This window comes from Anopheles gambiae, chromosome 3 (genome assembly GCF_943734735.2).
Source record: "Anopheles gambiae chromosome 3, idAnoGambNW_F1_1, whole genome shotgun sequence".
NCBI lineage: Eukaryota > Metazoa > Arthropoda > Insecta > Diptera > Culicidae > Anopheles > Anopheles gambiae.
The window spans coordinates 51,580,816-51,599,577 of record NC_064602.1 but is presented as its reverse complement, the minus strand read 5'-3'; the positions used below and the strand labels follow the sequence as shown (position 1 = coordinate 51,599,577).

General features: G+C 38.8%; 1 protein-coding gene across 7 annotated transcripts in view; it reads left to right on the top strand.

Moving 5' to 3' along the window:
• LOC3292158 (muscle calcium channel subunit alpha-1) overlaps positions 1–18,762 on the top strand; it is a 125,796-nt gene that overhangs the window by 45,717 nt on the left and 61,317 nt on the right. For 5 of the 7 annotated variants that reach the window (XM_061655542.1, XM_061655540.1, XM_061655541.1 and 2 more), the window contains exons 4-7: positions 11,391–11,543; positions 11,663–11,856; positions 11,981–12,560; positions 13,250–13,475. In XM_061655542.1, coding sequence (XP_061511526.1) covers positions 11,391–11,543; positions 11,663–11,856; positions 11,981–12,560; positions 13,250–13,475 — 1,153 coding nt within the window. Of the gene's footprint in view, positions 1–11,390; positions 11,544–11,662; positions 11,857–11,980; positions 12,561–12,670; positions 12,910–13,249; positions 13,476–18,762 lie in introns of those variants that run through there. The other 2 variants (XM_061655544.1, XM_061655545.1) reach the window with 2 other exon arrangements.

Sequence of the window (18,762 nt, the reverse complement as noted above, 5' to 3'; positions counted from 1 at the left end):
TTCAATCCTCAAATAGACCGCGCCGCCATACGTAGGACTGACTATCCTGCTATGGGGGGGAATCAATTAGTCACTGAAAGCCAAGCTCACAAGTGGGTACAGGCAGGCCTTGACCGACATCGGTTGTTGAGCCAAAGAAGAAGAAGAACCTTAGATTGTGTAGATCCAGTTAAAAATAGTGTTCATGACGCTAGATTCATTGTTGTTGAGCCTTTATTTGAACCTTTATTAGGTTTCAAATCATGTGTCGATTTTGGTTTGATAAGTCGTGTGCACAGGGTTGTGAGATCTATCCCCGCTAACAAACAAAATTTCTTAGAGCAATATCAGAATGTGTTTGACGGCTTAGGAAAGATTCTTGTTAAGTGCTCGATAATTCTCAAAGAAAATTCTATACCGACCTTATTATATAAAAAATGGATTCCCTTCATTAGAAAATTAGAACTTAATACGATGCAAGAACGAGGAATAAAATCAAATGTTGACTATTCAACCGACTGGATTAGTAATATGCAGGTAGTAGATAAATCAAATGGCTCGTTGCGAATTTGCATTGATCCAACAGCTCTGAACAAATGTATTAAACGAGAACATTTGCTCATTCCTATTCAACAAGACAACAGAAGTGGTTTCTGGCAATTGGAGCTAGACGCGAAAATTCTGACTTGACAACATTCAAGACACCTTTTGGGCAATTCCGATGGAATCGAGTTCCGTTTGGGCTAAAGCGCACCTGAAATGTTTCAGCGGAAAAATTTTTTTCGTTGATATCCCTGGTGCTGAAATTTATTTTGACGAAATGGCTATTGGTGGAACAAACGAAACTGAACATGATGAAATATTGTTTCAAGTCATGCAGCGAGCTCGTGAAAATAATATCAAATTCAATCAAAACAAAAAAATCAAAATTTATACCCAACTTTATTTATTCATTTATTTATTTATTTATTTATTTACGTTATCGGGCAATAGGCCTAAATAACAGATACAAATTCTTAATTAGTAAACAACTTAAACATAAGTAACACTAGCCCTTTACAACTGACGAAGGTGAGAAACAGGGATATGAAAATCTGCAGATGATTCAAGTCTATTGTAGCTGACACACATTTTAATTAAAGGGTCTTTGGCTACCAGAATAAACGGTAGACCATTTTTAGATTTTGAGATTGCCAAGATTTATTTAACTTTGTCGAGTGGTTTACAAAATTGGATGTGTCTTTGAGAAGAGAATAAAGGGAAAAGAGAGCGCGTATAGTGTTCGCTGGGTTTTTATAAAAGATGAGGCGGAAGTGTATTGCGCAGCCTCGTGGCTTATGTCACGTTGACGTCTTTGGTTAATCCGTGCGCGGTGTATGTCAGGCTGACGTTTCCTGGATTAACCGTGTGCGGTGTGTACAACCGGAGGTCAGCTCCGAACAGTGGTAGGGCCACACCGTGGTCGCCACAGGTCGTTAGCGCCAAATGAAGAAGATCAAAATGGGATCCTGATTAAAGACCTGCTTCTAAGATCCCTAGTAGGTGCAGAAAAACTGATCAGATTTAAAATTTCAGGTGCATCAATAAGCCCATTTAATAATTTATGCATGAAAATACATTGAGCATTCTTTCTCCTGTGTTCTAAAGTTTCGAGACCAAATAACTGACACCTGACATGGTACGGGGGGCGTGGCATTTGGTTTGACCAAGGAAGACGATAAAACATAGCGCGTGTCGCCTTTTTCTGAACTTTTTCTATCATGTCTATATAGGTCACTTGGTTTGGACACCAAACAACGCAAGCAAATTCTAGTATAGGACGGACTAGGGCACAGTATAACGATTTAAGACAGAAAGGATCTTTAAAGTCGGAAGAAGCACGTAGAATAAAACCTAACATATTTAATGCTTTTGAGACGATTGTGTGGAAATGGCACGATAATATAAGTTTACTGTCTAACATTATTCCTAAATCAAGAGCTACAGATGACCGCGGCACACTGTCTTGACCTATTTTGTAATTAAAAGTTATTGGAATCCTTTTCTTAGAGAAAGTAATGCAGTTATATTTTTGTACATTCACAAACATTTCGTTATCATGGCACCACGTCAAAAAACGGTTTATGGAATCTTGAAGTATTTCGCAGTGATTTGAATTTTCAACAGCAAGGAACATCTTAAGATCGTCTGCATATAGTAAAACATTGACGTTGGGAACAGCAAACACAATATCGTTAATAAATATAATAAATAATAATGGCCCTAATATGCTTCCTTGTGGACCACCAGAAAAGTTACAGAAAGGGTCAGAAAAAATTTTCCAATTTTTACATTAATGCAACGGTTCATTAGGTAGCTTTCTAACTATGCTAAAAAATTTGAGTGTACACCATATTTTAATAATTTAGCAAGCAATAAGTAGTGGTTGACCTTGTCAAATGCAGCGCAGAAGTCGGTATAAATGACATCAACCTGGAGGCCCTTGTCAATATTGGAGTAGCAAAATTGAAGCAAATGAAGCAGGTTAGTTTCAATCGAACGTTTAGGCATGAAGCCGTGTTGCATAACAGATATAACAGGCAGGAAAGCGTAGGACATGTGGCGGAACATAACTTTTTCAAACAGCTTACTACAAGCACATAACATAGAGATTCCGCGATAATTACATATATCAGATTTGTCTCCTTTTTTAAAGACAGGAAACATGTAAGAAGATTTCCATATTTTCGGGAAGCATTTCGACTGTAAGGATTTGTTGAAAAGTTGAGTCAGAATAGGCAAAAGAGCAGCCTTACAGTGAATAAAAATTGCACTAGGAATATTGTCTGGCCCAGAGGCATACGAAAGCTTCAGTTGCGATATGGCAGCATCGACTTCATCTTCACTGATAATAGATGTGGATAAGTCAACTGCGTCGTTGATTGCGGAAAGTGCTGAAGATAGGTTGAGAGGTTTCAATGAATTGCCAGTGTACACGGAAGCGAAATGTTCTGCAAAACCTTTGCAGAGGTCATCTTCATCCGAAATGATGTTTTCCTTGAAGTTCATTACAGCTGGAAGACGGTCGCAGGATTTCTTATTTCGTATGAATTTCCAGAATGCTAGTGGATCCTTTTTGAATCTGAATTCGATCTTTCTAACGTAGTCAGCATACGCAAAACGGTTGAACTGTTTGTAAATCCGAGCAGCGCGAGCAAAGTTTGCTTGGTTGGTGCTGTTTCGAAGACTGTGCAGTTTTTGTTGGGCATTAGATCTCCGGCGTTTGGCGACGCGCAGTGCATTATTAGCCCACGGTGGTTTCGATGGAGGATTAAAGCAGGGAACAAACTGTTCGAATAATCCATTTAGATGATTTGTGAAGCTTAATACGCAATCGTTGATATTTTGGTTAGACTTTAATAATTCCCAATTGGTTTGAGTTAGCGCTATTGTTAATTCATCAAATTTCGTACGTCTAAAGTTCAAATCTCTCCGTTCTGGGGACTCAAAAGACGACAAATTCTGTTGCGGAACCATGAAGCTGGTAAGTAGAGCAGGGTGATGTGGATCAGGTTTAACTATGGATTCTAAACTCAGTTCTAATGGGCTCAATCGTTCAACGGTCTGGTCATCCGCAAAAATTAAATCAAGTATAGTATTGTTACAGTTGGTGATTGAATTAACTTGCTGAAGGCCGGCCAAATTGATTTCATCGAGGAGAATTTGGCAGGTAGGATGTATTCGAGAGTTGCTGAAGTCAAGCGAAGGAAAATCGTTCCGAGTAATCCATTTAAGATAGGGTTGATTAAAATCTCAGAGGATAATCAAATGATCGTATTTATATTTTTACCTAGTTTCATGTAGCGTAGTACAGAAAGTATTTATAACATCGGGGTTGGCAGCTTGGTCAGGAGGGAGGTAGAATGAGCCGATGACTAGGGAAACATCCAAAACTTTTACACGCACCCAAAGACACTCAATTGATGATGTATTAGTAGTGCACAGCGAAGCCGCATGTTTGATATTCGTGGCAATGAGAACTCCTCCACCAATACATTTATCACTATTTATGGCAGAGCGATCCAATCGGAAGGTATTGTAGCGGTGGCTGTCAAACAATAGTGAAGATGGGTAACTATCGGTGAGCCAGGTTTCGGTGAGAACGATCCCATCCCACTCGGAAATAGCTGTACTGGTAAAGCATTCGGTATTTTTTGAGCGTAAACCTCTAGCATTTTGATAGAAGATATAGAAAGGATCCTTTAGTGAAACATCGTGACACGCGATTGTTGTGATTAGCGGACACGTTATTGTTTGTCCCAAAGGACTTGTCCCAAAGGACCATAAATCTTTGCAAATTAACACATAAAGATGCAATCTGGATCTTCTTCTTTTTGGCTCAACAACCGTTGTCGGTCAAGGCCTGCCTGTACCACTTGTGGGGTTTAGCTTTCAGTGACTTTTGGATTACCCCCCATAGCAGGATAGTCAGTCCTACGTATGGCGGCACGGTCTAGTTGGGGCTTGAACCCATGACTGGCATGTTCTTAAGTCGTACGAGCTGACGACTGTACCATGAGACCGGATGCAATCTGGATATGCGAGAAAATTCATGATCAGGAGTTCACGGATGTTTTAAACATTATGTCTAACGCACCGACACTTGTGCTCTTCAATCCAGACAAACCAAGTGTAATCCAGACAGATAGCTCCAAAGACGGGAATCCAATTGGGTTGCGTATTAATGCAAGATCATGGACCAGTAGTTTATGCGTCAAGAACTTTAACAAAAAGCGAGCAGCGCTGGGCTCAAATAGAGAAGGAATTGTTAGCTGTTGTGTTCGATTGTCAAAAATCCATTATTTTATCAACGGAAGGGATTTCACACTCCGAAGTGATCACTAGAAACACTAATCAAGAGAAATAACGACGATGTAACTCCGCGTCTTAGGCATATGTTCCTTATTCTTTTAAAATATGCAGGACTGTCTTTGGTTTACACTCCGGGAAACAAAATGCTAGGCTAATTGCTTGTCGAGAGCGCCACTGTCAGAAACAGAACATGGTCTGGGAAAATTGCAGTATCCTGTTCATTCGATTGATAAAAAAGCGTGCTTGTCGAAAGACAACTATGAGTTGTACGTAAAAAAATGAATGAAGATGAACGCTATATGCGTATCGTAAAATATATGGAAACAAACTGGCCTCCGTATCATACATTAGATGACCTATGTAAAATGCTGTATAAATATCGGGATACACTTCATGTAGAGAATGGTCTGCTATTTAAAGATCATCACTTGGTAATTCCTATTGGCTTGCAAAAATCCATCCAAATGGTTACACGCTTCTCACATGGGCGTGGAAAAAAACCTTAGCAAGAGCCAGGACTCGAAAAGGAGCGTCCGTACTTCAGCTAGCGACCACTAGAGGTCTCGGGCTGGACGATAAACCCAAGCGAAATTTTTCGGGGATAATGAACATAAACTCAGGTCATCTCTATCAATTCATCAGCTCTACTCTCTCACACGCATCGATGAACTTTTACACATCTCTTTGTTCATTGTGCTATATTTGAAGGGTTTAAAACTGATCGATAACGATTTATGTTCATGAATAGTGTTGGGCATTGTGCGCGAGTGCGCACTGTGCGCACAGCACACCTCAATGTGCGCACTGCACAGCACACTTTGTACTGTGCGAGCACACTTCGCACAGTGCGCGCACTCCGCACTGTGCGCGCACTTTTCGCACAGTGCGCGCACTTTTCGCACAATCCGCACAGTGCGCACACTTTTCGCACACTCCGCACAGTGCGCGCACTTTTCGCACAGTGCGAGCACAGTCCGCACTTTTCGCACACTTCGCACAGTGCAAGCACAGTCCGGACTTTTCGCACACTTCGCACAGTGCAAGCATATTTTGCAAACATCGTGCAGTGCTTCACTTCGTACTGTGCGAGCACACTTCGTACCATGTTATACGAAGTCAGGTGGTGTAGTACTGAGCATATTTTGACAAACCACCTTTTAGCATTAGCATCAGTTAGCATTAGCGACTCCGATCCGTTGGTGCAACGAGTTCAAGTCGGGGCGAATCAAAGATCCATAAATCGCTTGCACACATTCATACCACACACATGCCCATCGCCTCCCCCCCCCCCCCCCTCTCGCCCTGTCCCATGTCCCCTTCTCTTCAGTTAATCACAAAATTTGACTAGGGCTCCGAGTGAAAATTGTAATTTTTGCATTTAATTGCTCAACCCACTGGAGCGTCGTTTACCTACGACCTTCACAGTTCATAGTTGTTTTAAAGAAACGCGTGCTTGATGTCATCCGATTTTTCCTGATAATCTCTTCGGCTACGGACCGCTGTGTTGATATTGTGTTTCGGGGCCTTTAAATTTTTGTCTGGGTGTGTTGTATCCTTGTGTTTGTGTAACGGGTTTTCGATGGTGGTCAAGCGCAGCGTTCTGTGCATTCGATTCTCGCAGCAAATGTCTCCGCGCGGTTTCGGTGTGCTCGTGCACCGGCCATCCACACTTGCAAAGAATTATGTTTATTTATTTATTTATTTTTGTTTATTTATTTTATTTATTTATTTATTTTATGTTGTTTCTCGCTCTACCCAATGCTTTGGGCCAACGATGATTAAATTGTATTGATTTCAGCAGTGCGCGCGTGTTTCAGCATTCTGCGCTTTTGCCATGCGTAAAAGGGTGGAGAAGAAGAGCGAGGAATGAAGTGCAGCGTAGAAGGGGGCTCTTAGATTGAAAAAATATTGTCTATACCCTTTAAAGGATTCGAAACAGGTGTATGTCAAATCGATGGAGTTTCCAATATTTGCATGGATCTACACATGCTTTCTGTTGGGACCAATAATAGCCATCGTGGATGGGCGGGCGGAGTGGGGGTGGGGGGGTTTGGGCTAGAAGAGGTCAGGTGTCCGCCAAGTTCATCCACTGTTAGGCGAACCCGATGGCTGAGTAAATGAACTCTAAGAGAAAAAGCTGACATTGGTCGTGTGGTCGTGGTCTTTGTGTACGTACCACCATGGTACAAAGTGTGCTCGCACAATGCAAAGTGAAGCAAGTGAAACTTGCACTGTGCGAAGTGTGCGAAAAGTGCGGAGTGTGCTCGCACTGTGCGGAGTGTGCCAAAAGTGCGCGCACCGTGCGAAGTGTGCTCGCACTGTGCGAAAAGTGCGGAGTGCGCGCACAGTGCGGAGTGCGCGCAAAGTGCGGAGAGCGCGCACTGTGCGAAATGTGCACCGCACACTGAGATGTGCGTGCGTGTGCGCACAGCACACCTAATTGTGCTCATTTTCCCAACACTATTCATGAACTAGTAATGGTCAAATGGTAATGGTGTAATGTTTGCACCATGGTCGACATGAGTTCAATTCCATTTTTATTGTTTTCATTGATGATTTAAAGTTTTGATTTCTTTTTAAAACATGCAGCTCCAGTAACTTCAGACCCCTTTACTCATTGTTAGAAATGCGTGTTTAATAGTCAATGTGTTATTTTTATTGTTTTATTTATTTCTTTTAATTCATTTAGTATCAGTACCTCTTCATACAACAAAACAAGCAAATAGCACGATCATGAATAATAATATGGTGGCGCAACTGGCAAAGTGATTCGAAGTAGAATTAGCGATGTGGTTGGTAGCATCAAGGATGAGGCATGAGCATGAATTGGAATATGAGGGAAGGGAGTGAATCCAAATGTTCATTTCTATTTTTAGTTCTTTTTTGCATGGGTTCATCCTTCACGTGTGTTCACTATCCCCGAAAATGATCTGTATTTCGCTGGTCTTTTCGGGGATAATTCGTTAACGAATTATCCCCGAAAAGACCAGCGAAAACCAGCGTGGTCGGGAGCTTGGGAACGTTCGGACTGAACGAAAGGGATCGACCGAGCGTTTGAGGGATAGCCGGTGACCGCATGGACTGCGAAATAGGGCTTTCTTTTTGATTCCGGACCTGCGTGGAAGCGGACGAATTTTTAGTTTACTCTCTCGGTTACTAAAATGTTGTGCTGTTAAAGTCATAATAAAATAATCTCGAATTACTTAAAAAAAAGCCGTTTTTTTGTGAATTATTTATCTGCAGGCCGGGCGTTGTGCTAAGACGCAACAGTGTAATGCAGGTATGTCAAACTGGCGGCCCGCAATCCGCATACGGCCCGCGTCGATTCTGAATGCGGCCCGCGAGAATATTTTGAGAATTGCTAAAAGCACTGCAAACCAATAAACTGTTATTACTATTTGTCAAAGTGTATTAAATTTTCCACAGAAAAACAATCCTTTTGTTGGTATATTTTTCGAATCTAACATGAATGTACCCATAACATCTCATAAACTTATTCTACACAAAGGTACAGATCAATCGAGACCCTTAAGAATCATTGAATCGAATGCAAACTCACTCGTATTATGTTTCGATTAAATTCTGAATATTAGCATAATTTTGTGCACACTCGATTGCACATTCTGTATGGAATAATAGATTTGAGTCAACTGTTTACAAACGAAATGTTGAATGAAAATAACTTGTTACACATACTAGGAAACTTCGCAACAACTAATGATTGATTGCCGGAATCGCATCCACGGAACAAAAGCATTTCCGATCACACCTATTCCGACTTCGAAACCGGCAAATCAAACCAACAGTTCCGTTCGGTGCCGTCCGAAGCATATAGAGCCGTTTAGAGCCATTTGGAACCGTTGGAGTCATCGGTTGTCACACCGAATTTGACAAACTCCATGCCCCCGACTGCCGAGTAAAGGATTCATTCGGCTCCGAATTTTTTACCGAACGGTTTTGCACGGCTCCGACCTTAGAATGTTACATCATTGATGTTCGATTGGAGCCACTTCTGTTTTTTTTTTCATAATCATGTCACCATAAATGGTAATAAAAATGATTGTAGCCAAGTTTGAGTTATTTGTACCTCTCATTCTGCAATGCGAATTAATGTACTTTCCAACCACTCCAAAAATCAAAACCAAAATCATATGATTACGCTAAAGTCTAAACGATTTAGATTAAGGATAATAATAATCGAAATAATCGAACGAAAAATCGTTCTTGTTAAAAGAATTGAATATACCACCAGAACACTTGGAAGTTGGAAATTAGCGAAAAATAATGTTTAAACACGTTTTATTACAATTTTTCTCTTGATCTGTCAAAAAATTGCAGGCAAATAATTTTGTTATTCATCCAACGATGGATAACTTGGATTGTTTGAAAAAGATTCGCCACAAGTTGCTAAAATTCCCCTACCACAGTGAAAAAGTGTGTTTGACAGATATTTTCTAGCAGAACTGCCGTAAGAGAACGCCAGTAATGAAAAATATAATAACATTGAAAGCACATTAAACATTTTTTCTCATACAAAAAAGAGCACATATAAAAATAACATCGCGAATTTGTACATAACACACGATTCCAGTTAATTTGTTTAACAATAAAAATCTAAAAAAGTATTTTACATAAATATTGGGGTATATTTTCCATTCTCCACTTTGGGGGCCGCGAATCACTGAAAATTTATACTTGCGGCCCTCTGATGAAATAAGTTTAACACAGCTGGTGTAATGCATGACCTCATACGAACAAAGCCGAGATGTAGGAAGAAGTTCAGTGGCAGGGGGTATGAAAGCTTTGCTGGACCGAACTGCTCTAGGCGGATACGAGACAACTAGAAAAAAATAGAGCGGGAGATACCTTAAAATCCCTCGCATTGCACGACGAGATGTATTATCATAATACTTGACTACAAGCTATGAAAATTTACAATTTCTGTAAAAATAATTTTATCCCGAAATTTGTTCTAAACTTCCCATTGTGCAATGGCGAGCGCGCGGGGCGTGCGGCTGTTCTCACTTTGAACATTCTTCTAAGTAAAGATGATTTCCTATTTTTTGATGATCAAGTCGTTCCATCATTCCATCTTCATCCATCCATCATTTCATCGTTCCATCTGTTACGCTGGAACAGGTTACGCTGGTGGGTTTCACGAGAGCGCGCTGTAAAAACATCACCTAAGGTCCGCTACGATGGTTTAATGCGATTATTTTTGTACGATGAAAGTAGCTTTGTAGATCAATACCGCCACAGCGTGCTTCAGAGCCTGTTACATTTTTCAGGCATTCTATGGTTGAATCCAAAAGGCTGAAAGTGAACTGATTATCGTCCTGGTTTGCGACCCTCGCTAGAACAAATTTCGGCACCGCGAGTTGAAAAATGGGCCAAAAATTTGAAATAAAGAGACATGGTGCTACTGGTATAGTGTTAGTTAGTGTGTTTTATTGATGGAAAAGTCTCTTATGTTGGGGACATATCAATGAATGCATTATACCGCTTACTGTAATTGTATAAACCCTTGTTTTACGTGATTTGTAGTAAATCATGAAGAAATAGGAAGAAGATAGATATAAAATCAGTAAATGCAAGATTTCTGCAAAATGATTTTAACATCTTTTTGTCTTATTTTTTAATTTGTATTGTATTTGTATTCGTTATTACATGACGCATTACGACGCGCGTTTCCGCGGGCGCGTTAAAACGCGAATAACAGTTCCGTAGAGATATCCAGCATGAGCATCTCTGCAGATCCGCGGTAGCGCGTTCGAATAACATTTCAGTTCTATGGCTGAATTGATATATGCGTTTCCGCGGGCGCAGAAACGCGCATCGTGTGTGCGGCCTTACGATAAAGCGAATATAAGGTCGTAACAAAACTATAATGACACTTCATAAAATAGGTTGTCTGTTGCAACTAATGCATTTATGAATCTTCCAAAAATACAAATAACACATTTTAGGATGAATCTTCAAAAATAAATTGTTAAATGATTTTCAAAAAGTGTTTTTATAACTTTCATTTTGAGGTATTATGACTTTTCTGAGGAAGTTATAAAAATATTAAATTTTTAAAAATATTTTTGTAACCGAAAACCTGATTTAAAAAAATGTTTATATTGTCATGAGTGCGTTATCAATTTAGTGCATAACGGATCAAAATAGATCTGATCAGGCAAAAAAGAAAAAAAAACCTAATCAATGATTTTTTTACCAGATCCCATTGTCAAATTATAGTTTCAAAATGTGTTCTGCCTAACCCTCCTGGAAAATTTTCTTTGTATCAAATGATTTTGAAATGCATTAGTAACTTAAACAATTTTTTTCATTTGTATGATGTTTGATTAGATCTAGTTTTTGAAAAAAGTATGATACAACAGTTTTAACATTTTGAAAAAGTACAAAAAGATGTGAAATATCATTTTGCACAAATGCATGCTTGCATTTACTATTTTTATCTATCTCTTCCGGATTTAACGCAAATCGCAAAAATGGACCTTGTGCGACATAAATATGATCAAGGAAGGTGTTGTAACAATTTAATATTTTATTTTTAGGTTTACAGGTAGTACTCAATTCCATTCTGAGAGCAATGGTACCACTGTTGCATATTGCATTGCTTGTATTGTTTGTAATAATAATTTATGCAATTGTGGGACTTGAGTTATTTTCTGGAAAAATGCATAAAACTTGCTTTCACAATATTACAGGTAAGCATTGTTTGAAACACACATATTTAGTGGAATGAAAAACAAATGGAATAGTCGAGAACTTTTAAAATGCATCGATTTAGTGATACAATCAACATTTTATGCTCAACATTTTACAGAGGACATGATGGAAGACCCAACGCCATGCGGCGAAGGTGGTTTTCAATGCAGCTCCATAGGTGTTAACTGGGTTTGTCGCTACTATTGGGAAGGACCTAATGCTGGAATCACAAATTTCGACAACTTCGGATTATCGATGCTTACTGTGTTTCAATGCATTACATTAGAGGGATGGACAGATATGTTGTATTACGTAAATATATATATTTTTTAAGAAAACACTAACACATTTGAAACCGAGGAAACAGTTAATTATAAGCTAGAACATTATTAAAGAAATTTTTTATATTTTCTTTCCTCCCCATTTATGAACACAGATTGAGGATGCAATGGGAAGCAATTGGCAGTGGATATATTTTGTGTCTATGGTAATTCTTGGTGCGTTTTTTGTAATGAACCTTATTCTCGGAGTTTTAAGTGGTGAGTTTTCCAAGGAGCGAACAAAGGCGAAGAGTCGTGGCGATTTTCAGAAACTTCGAGAAAAGCAACGAATTGAAGAAGATTTGAAAGGTTACTTAGACTGGATTACTCAAGCAGAAGATATTGATACATACCAGGAACCACCGTCACCAGGAAAAATGATGTCAGAAGGATTGCTGAAGGGTACTAGAGCAATGCTCGCTGGTTCAGGTTCCTCCGTTTTCAGTGGTTTATCTCCCAATTCTACTGAAGGCTGCATTGAAGCGAATATTGATTATGTACAATCTGCATCGAAGTCGTGGTATAATCAACATTTCCGTGCTTATGATCGGCTGAATCGTAAGATGCGCCGATCCTGCCGAAAGGCAGTAAAATCACAAGCTTTTTACTGGCTCATCATAATTTTGGTTTTTTTAAACACTGGTGTACTTGCAACTGAACATTACCATCAACCTCAATGGCTGGACGATTTTCAGGGTATGTATGCGATTTGTAATCAGACTATCTCTTTCAGTCGACTTCAGAGCGGCTGCAAACCTTTTCGATTCAAAAGAAAGCTATATGTTACTATTTTAGATTTAGAGATATAATTGTAAAGCACCCATGCACCTGTTGCACCGTGACTAAAGGCAGTAATGTTTACACTTCCCGCTGCAAACTGAATCCGTTGTGATTAATTCAAACGGTCAGACGCTCATTTTGATTTGAAACCAGGAGTTTAGGGCAGAATTGTGTAAGAAGGTGTTGACCAACTGGTGGATATCATATATTGGAAGCCCGGATATTATTTGCACTGTTGTACGCACGCAAGCACAAAACAACGCATGTAAGCAAGCATTACTACAAAACTTAAATGAATAGTTGCTTTTTAAATTGAATAACATGTTCCTTAAATAGATATGCTGCAAAGCAACTAATAACCTAATGCCTTAAAAATTGACAAACTGTCAATTCTAAATACCATGGAAAATTTTAGCTTGTGATTTAAATGAATACTTGTTAAGCTTAATATGTATTGAAAACGCTTTTTTTGCGCAGTGTTTAATTGATTAATGAGCTTATGAAAAAGCATTTTACAAAATTGTGTTATGTTTCTATTCGTAAATGACTCATATTTCGCTGTAAAAAATGGGAATAACAATACTATATATGCTTTTTTTTTTCAGAGTACACCAACATGTTTTTCGTGGCGCTATTTTCATTGGAAATGTTTCTTAAAATGTACAGTTTAGGGCTGCAAGGATACTACGTTTCGTTGTTCAATCGTTTCGATTGCTTCGTCGTTATTGGTAGTGTAGTTGAAGTTCTTTTGACCAACACTCAACTGATGCCTCCGTTGGGTATATCTGTTCTCCGTTGTGTGCGGTTATTGCGTGTCTTCAAAGTGACCAAGTATGATTTGTTTAAATATTTAACTTGATTTAAGTTAGTTTAATGTAAGTACTTAAACTGAGCAGTTACTCAAAGCATCATTCCGTAAGCTGCTATAATATTTAATACCCCTTCTTTACCAATTATCCGCAGTAGGGGAACTGGGGGTAGCTCCGACACCTTAAGGTTTTCCTCTGATTGCAATACTTTTGCCAATGTAAACTTACTAGTAGACATCGAAAAAGCTTTTTTGGTGTATTATGTACCATCTTACGAGAAACTACGGTTCCTGGATTGATTTTGATATCATTTTGATAAAAATAAAAATGTGTGTTTTTTGTTGCGTCACGACTGTAGTGCGGGTAAGTCCGACACCATAATGGGGTAAAATCGACACCTTGGGGGTGATTTCGACACATTGGTGTTAGCTTTTAAAATAACAAACTCTGATGGCCTGTAGTTTTCATTGAAGTTCAACAAAGTATTTCGTACCAATTTTACGAAAAATTAACACAAAACAGTATTGAAATATACGAAAAAAATGAAGATACAAGCAAAGAACAAAAATTTCATTACAAATAGCATCGGACCAGACTCCATATAGTAGAAGCTGCGGCAATAGCATCTGGTTTACGGAATAATTGGTTAAGATTCCTTAAAAAAAATAACCTGGCCATCTTCCAGTAATCTTTTTCTTTTTTTATAAAATCGAAGGGTGTTCAATTTTATTTTTCTCTGCCAACTCGAAAGCCAAAAGGCGAACATCGGTCAATGTGATTCCAAACCAGCGACTATTTTTTCTTCAGTTAAGATTACCCGGCTTAAAGTCAGCCTTAAATACGGTCAAAGCCATAACAATATTAATTTTCATAAGCCTAAACCATATACAAAGTACATGTTTTGAGTCCGAGTTTGGCAAACGTTCTGTGAGAGAATAATAGCTAAATTCCATAATTATTTTGTTGACATCTTGAATTTTAAAGCTTCTACGGTATTTTTAATTGCGTGTTTGTTCAGCTTGATTATTACGTTTGTCGTACATCGTTAAGGGACATCTGTATAAAATACAGGCACTTTCAAATTACGATATAAACAAAGTTAACATGCTATAAATAAGCATTACCAAGTGGGGTGTCGAATTTACCCCCATTGGCCGCACAAGTTTTAGTGACATTTAATATTATAAAGTTTAATATAAAAATTACGCCCTGTGATACAGAACTAATCAATAGTATTTATAAAACAATACTATTAACAATACAATACTATTGCTTCGACTTCGACATCTCAACTCAGTGCTTCAAGGAACGTCTCCGGCTTTTGCCATGGCCGCAGTGAATTGCGCTGCAAATCATGTTTTGTTATGTTTTTTTTAATGAACTGTTACATCTTAATTAGGCCATAGGGCCCGTTGAAGATTAATTAATAAATAATAATAATAAATAATTAACACGGAAACTATAATTTTGTTGAAATAACGCCACAATTCCTTAAGTCCCAGAAGTCAAAACTTACATCGGCTGTCAATCAGAACCACCATGTGTTTATTTTGTTGTTTTTTGACAATTGACAGGTTTCTGATCAGTGAAATGTGACTCAAATATTCGAAATAGTTCACATAAATAATATGTATAAGTTTTTGTCTTCAAAAAGTTCTATAAATACAAAAACGGCAAGGTGTCGAACTTACCCGCAGTGTCGAACCAACCCCGACTTCCCCTACCCGATTTTCTCTATATGTGAATTTACTCCATTCCTCCAAATTGAACAGCTTCATGTGCTTTGTTTGATTGTTGATTAATTGTAGTGATTGATTGTTGTGAATAATTTTATTTATGTTATGCTCTTTTTGAATTTCACTGATGTTCAAAAAGCGTGTTGTATTGATTTAGTGCAAAAGCCTGTTTCGATATTTTTCGATCATCGAACCAGTAGTATAAACTCTTTTGCAAAGAAATCCGCTATACGCAAAAGTTCGAGATATGCTACTGTACTAGGTCCCGTGCGTCAGCTTACACCGTACAATAACTCTACCCAAAGACTGTGTAGGCACGAGGTCAAATATATTAGCAAAAATCAATTTATCCATCTTGGGTGCCATTTGACATTGGAAAGCCCTGGAAAACTCAATAAACCTTTACATCATTATTATTAAAAGAGGCATCAATACATTTGGAGAAACATTCAATAACCATTTAAAAATTTTGGTTTTGTGATTGAAAATTGTGATGACCAGACCAGATGAAAAAGGCTCTTACCCTATTATAACACGATGCGCAATCTCAGATTGCGCATATATTCGTTTTATCAAAACATATTAGCGCGTGGCCACGGAGCTGAAAAAATGTTGAAAAATTTTTCAACTTTGTCAAAATTGCTTGTCAACTGCAAAAAAGAGCTTTTCTCGTGGCCGCACCAAAAACATACACAAGAGCGACAAAAAGCTCCAACATCTGAATATCATCGATATTTTGTTTAAGAAGCACTAACTAGGTACATAAATCAATTAGAATCATGCATTTTAGCATTATTATCATAACAATGGGTCACAACTGCGCCAAATAGCTGTTTGTTTACGCTTTTTCACGAACGTCAAATTTTGTCAACTTTTGTCAACTTTTTTTCCTGGCTGCTCCAGGTCACAAAATTTTGACAAAAGCTCAAAAAAGTGACAAAAGCTCACATTTTGAAAAATTTGTCAGCATTTTGTCACTCCCGTGGCCTTTCGCTTTTTCGCTTTATAGTATGTCATTTCGCGTAGCCAACCCTGAGCTATAAACGTCATTTCCATACAATTTCAGATTGCGCCCGTTCCTGCACAGTCCTTGGACTTTACACATAACTATAATGTCCCGCTAAACATTGCGATGGTTTCGAGAAGTATCTTCTGCGCGAAATGTTTAGCCATTTTGTTCATCTTTATGTTAATAAATTTATGTCATAAAATTTATTTCCTTCGCTGTTTGTCGTATTTAGCAAGCTATATAATTATGAGATTATAGCTGGTATTATTGAATCCGTTCGTAGCGGCGGCGTACGTCCCGACACTCATTTTCCTAACGTACTAGATGGTTGCTACAATTATTCACCGTGGCGTTGTAGGAGCGGGCTCAAGAAATGCGTTGCCATCCCTAGAATTTCATGTGAGCGCCGTACGTTCCCGCTACGAACGGATTCAATAATACCAGCCAATAGCTTGTGAGCCTAGGCAGGTATTCCGCCTTTAGTTTTAGCAGTTATAATTATAGCACCCCGAGAGCAAGTATAACGGCCAAGCTACACGTACCGGACGATATCGGACGATGCTATAAATCCGCTAACGCCAACTGTCAAATCTCATACAAAATCGGCCCGATGTGATCCGACACGGCCCGGCCCGACGCAAATCTCTTGCCTGCGCTGCTACGTTTTATGGCATCGTCCGATGTCGTCCGGTACGTGTAGCTTGGCCGTAACAGTGCGATTTGTAGCATACTAAACACCTAAATTTTGACATATGTCAAAAATCAACTTACAAAATCCACAAAAAATCAACTATGAAAAATCTGATGAAATTCGTTAACGGCTTTAATAAGTCCATTGATGATAGAATGCAAGTTGAAGCCATTTACACGGACATTAAGGCGGCTTTTGATAGCGTGTCCCCCCCTTTATGGTCAGAACTTCGAAAGAGTGCACTGTGAAAAGGTTCTAGGAGTCCTCCTAGATGTTAAACTCTCCTTGGAAGAATAGATAGACCAAGTAGTCGCTAGTGGCAATCGGCTACTTGGCTTGCGTCATGAGCGCGAGCTTCATGATCCAATGTGTTACAAGATACTGTACTTCACATTTATCAGACCTCTGCTGGAATACTCTTGTATTGGAGTCCTTTCCGTTTTAAGTTCGTAGGCTGAAATTTCAACCTGTCAGCTGTTTGCATTGTATATCAGTTTTAGAGCAGCTATCTAAGTGGGAATAATATACTGGTAGGCTTATCCCAAGCATAGAAGGCTGATTTTTATCGCTTCTGTTTCTGAATGAAGATTTTAACAGTGTTATGAGTATTCGTCACGCCTTCAGAAAGCTTGTTTGAATTAAAGTTTTCACCCATCCTGTCAAAAAGTGATATGAAAATTTGGATATAAAAAACATGCTATGAGACCACCTGAACTACATACAGGTGTCCCCCGAGATACGACTGTATTTGGGACCGAAAAAATGTCCAAAGCAAGGTGTAAGTCGAAAAAGTCGTATGTCGAATATCTATGAATATTAAGTTTATAACCGAAGTTGAAGAGTTGGAATTTATAATATCGTGTATTTGATTTAAAATAATGTTTGATAATGTAATAATTATATTTTAAAAACCGTACACAATATCGATATTCAAGATAGGGTAGTTGTGGAATCTTTGGAAATGTGTGTATAACGGTTATCAGCCTAGATATTCAAAAAAATACATCAATTTCTAGTCAATGACAACTTTTAAATGTCAAAATCAAAATCGTCGTATCTGCGAATCGTCGTAACTCGAGGGGGTCGTAACTCGGGGGACGCCTGTACACTTTGATTCTAAATTATACCACGTGATCTCTTCAATGCACCTTGGGGTAAATGTATTTTCGAGCAGGTACTCGAAACTAATTCTAGCTTTGAGGTTACCCGCTGCGCAAAGCGACGGAAGAAATCAAGGCGTTCGGAGAATTTTATCATGCCTTCTTTATCCCTCCAACCCCGTCAAACATTGCGAGGGTTGCGAATGATATCATCTGCTCGAAATCTTATAGTATTGTAAATAATCTTTGATTTTTATTCATGGATTATTTTTTTTTTTTTGCGGTAGTATTTATCGAAAAGATTACTATTTAAATTTTTGTGGATTTTTTAAAATAAAATGACAAATTTCAGGTGTTTAGTATGCTACAATTTGCACTGTTACACCTGCTCTTAGGGTGCTATAATTATAACTGCTAAAACTAGGGGTGAAAAAACTACCAAGGCTCGCAAGCTCTTTAATGCGAGGGCTCTGGGGGAGGGGGGGTGGGGGGAACTTGTATGGCGTGCGAACCCTCGCGCGCCCTCGCAAATCGCTTTCAATTGCATGGCGTGACGGCAAATTTGTCAAGCAGCTCGTCGAGCTTCCCGTCCCTGGCTCCGCCTCATACCCTTCGCAAGAGCGCGCTGTCGAAGGTTTGGATGTGTTGGTGCGTCAGACCTCGTCGAACATTGCGAGATTTGCGAATGATTTCATCTGCTCGAAATCTTATGGTATTTTAAATAATCTTTGATTTTTATTCATGGATTTTTTTGCGGTAGTATTTGTCGAAAT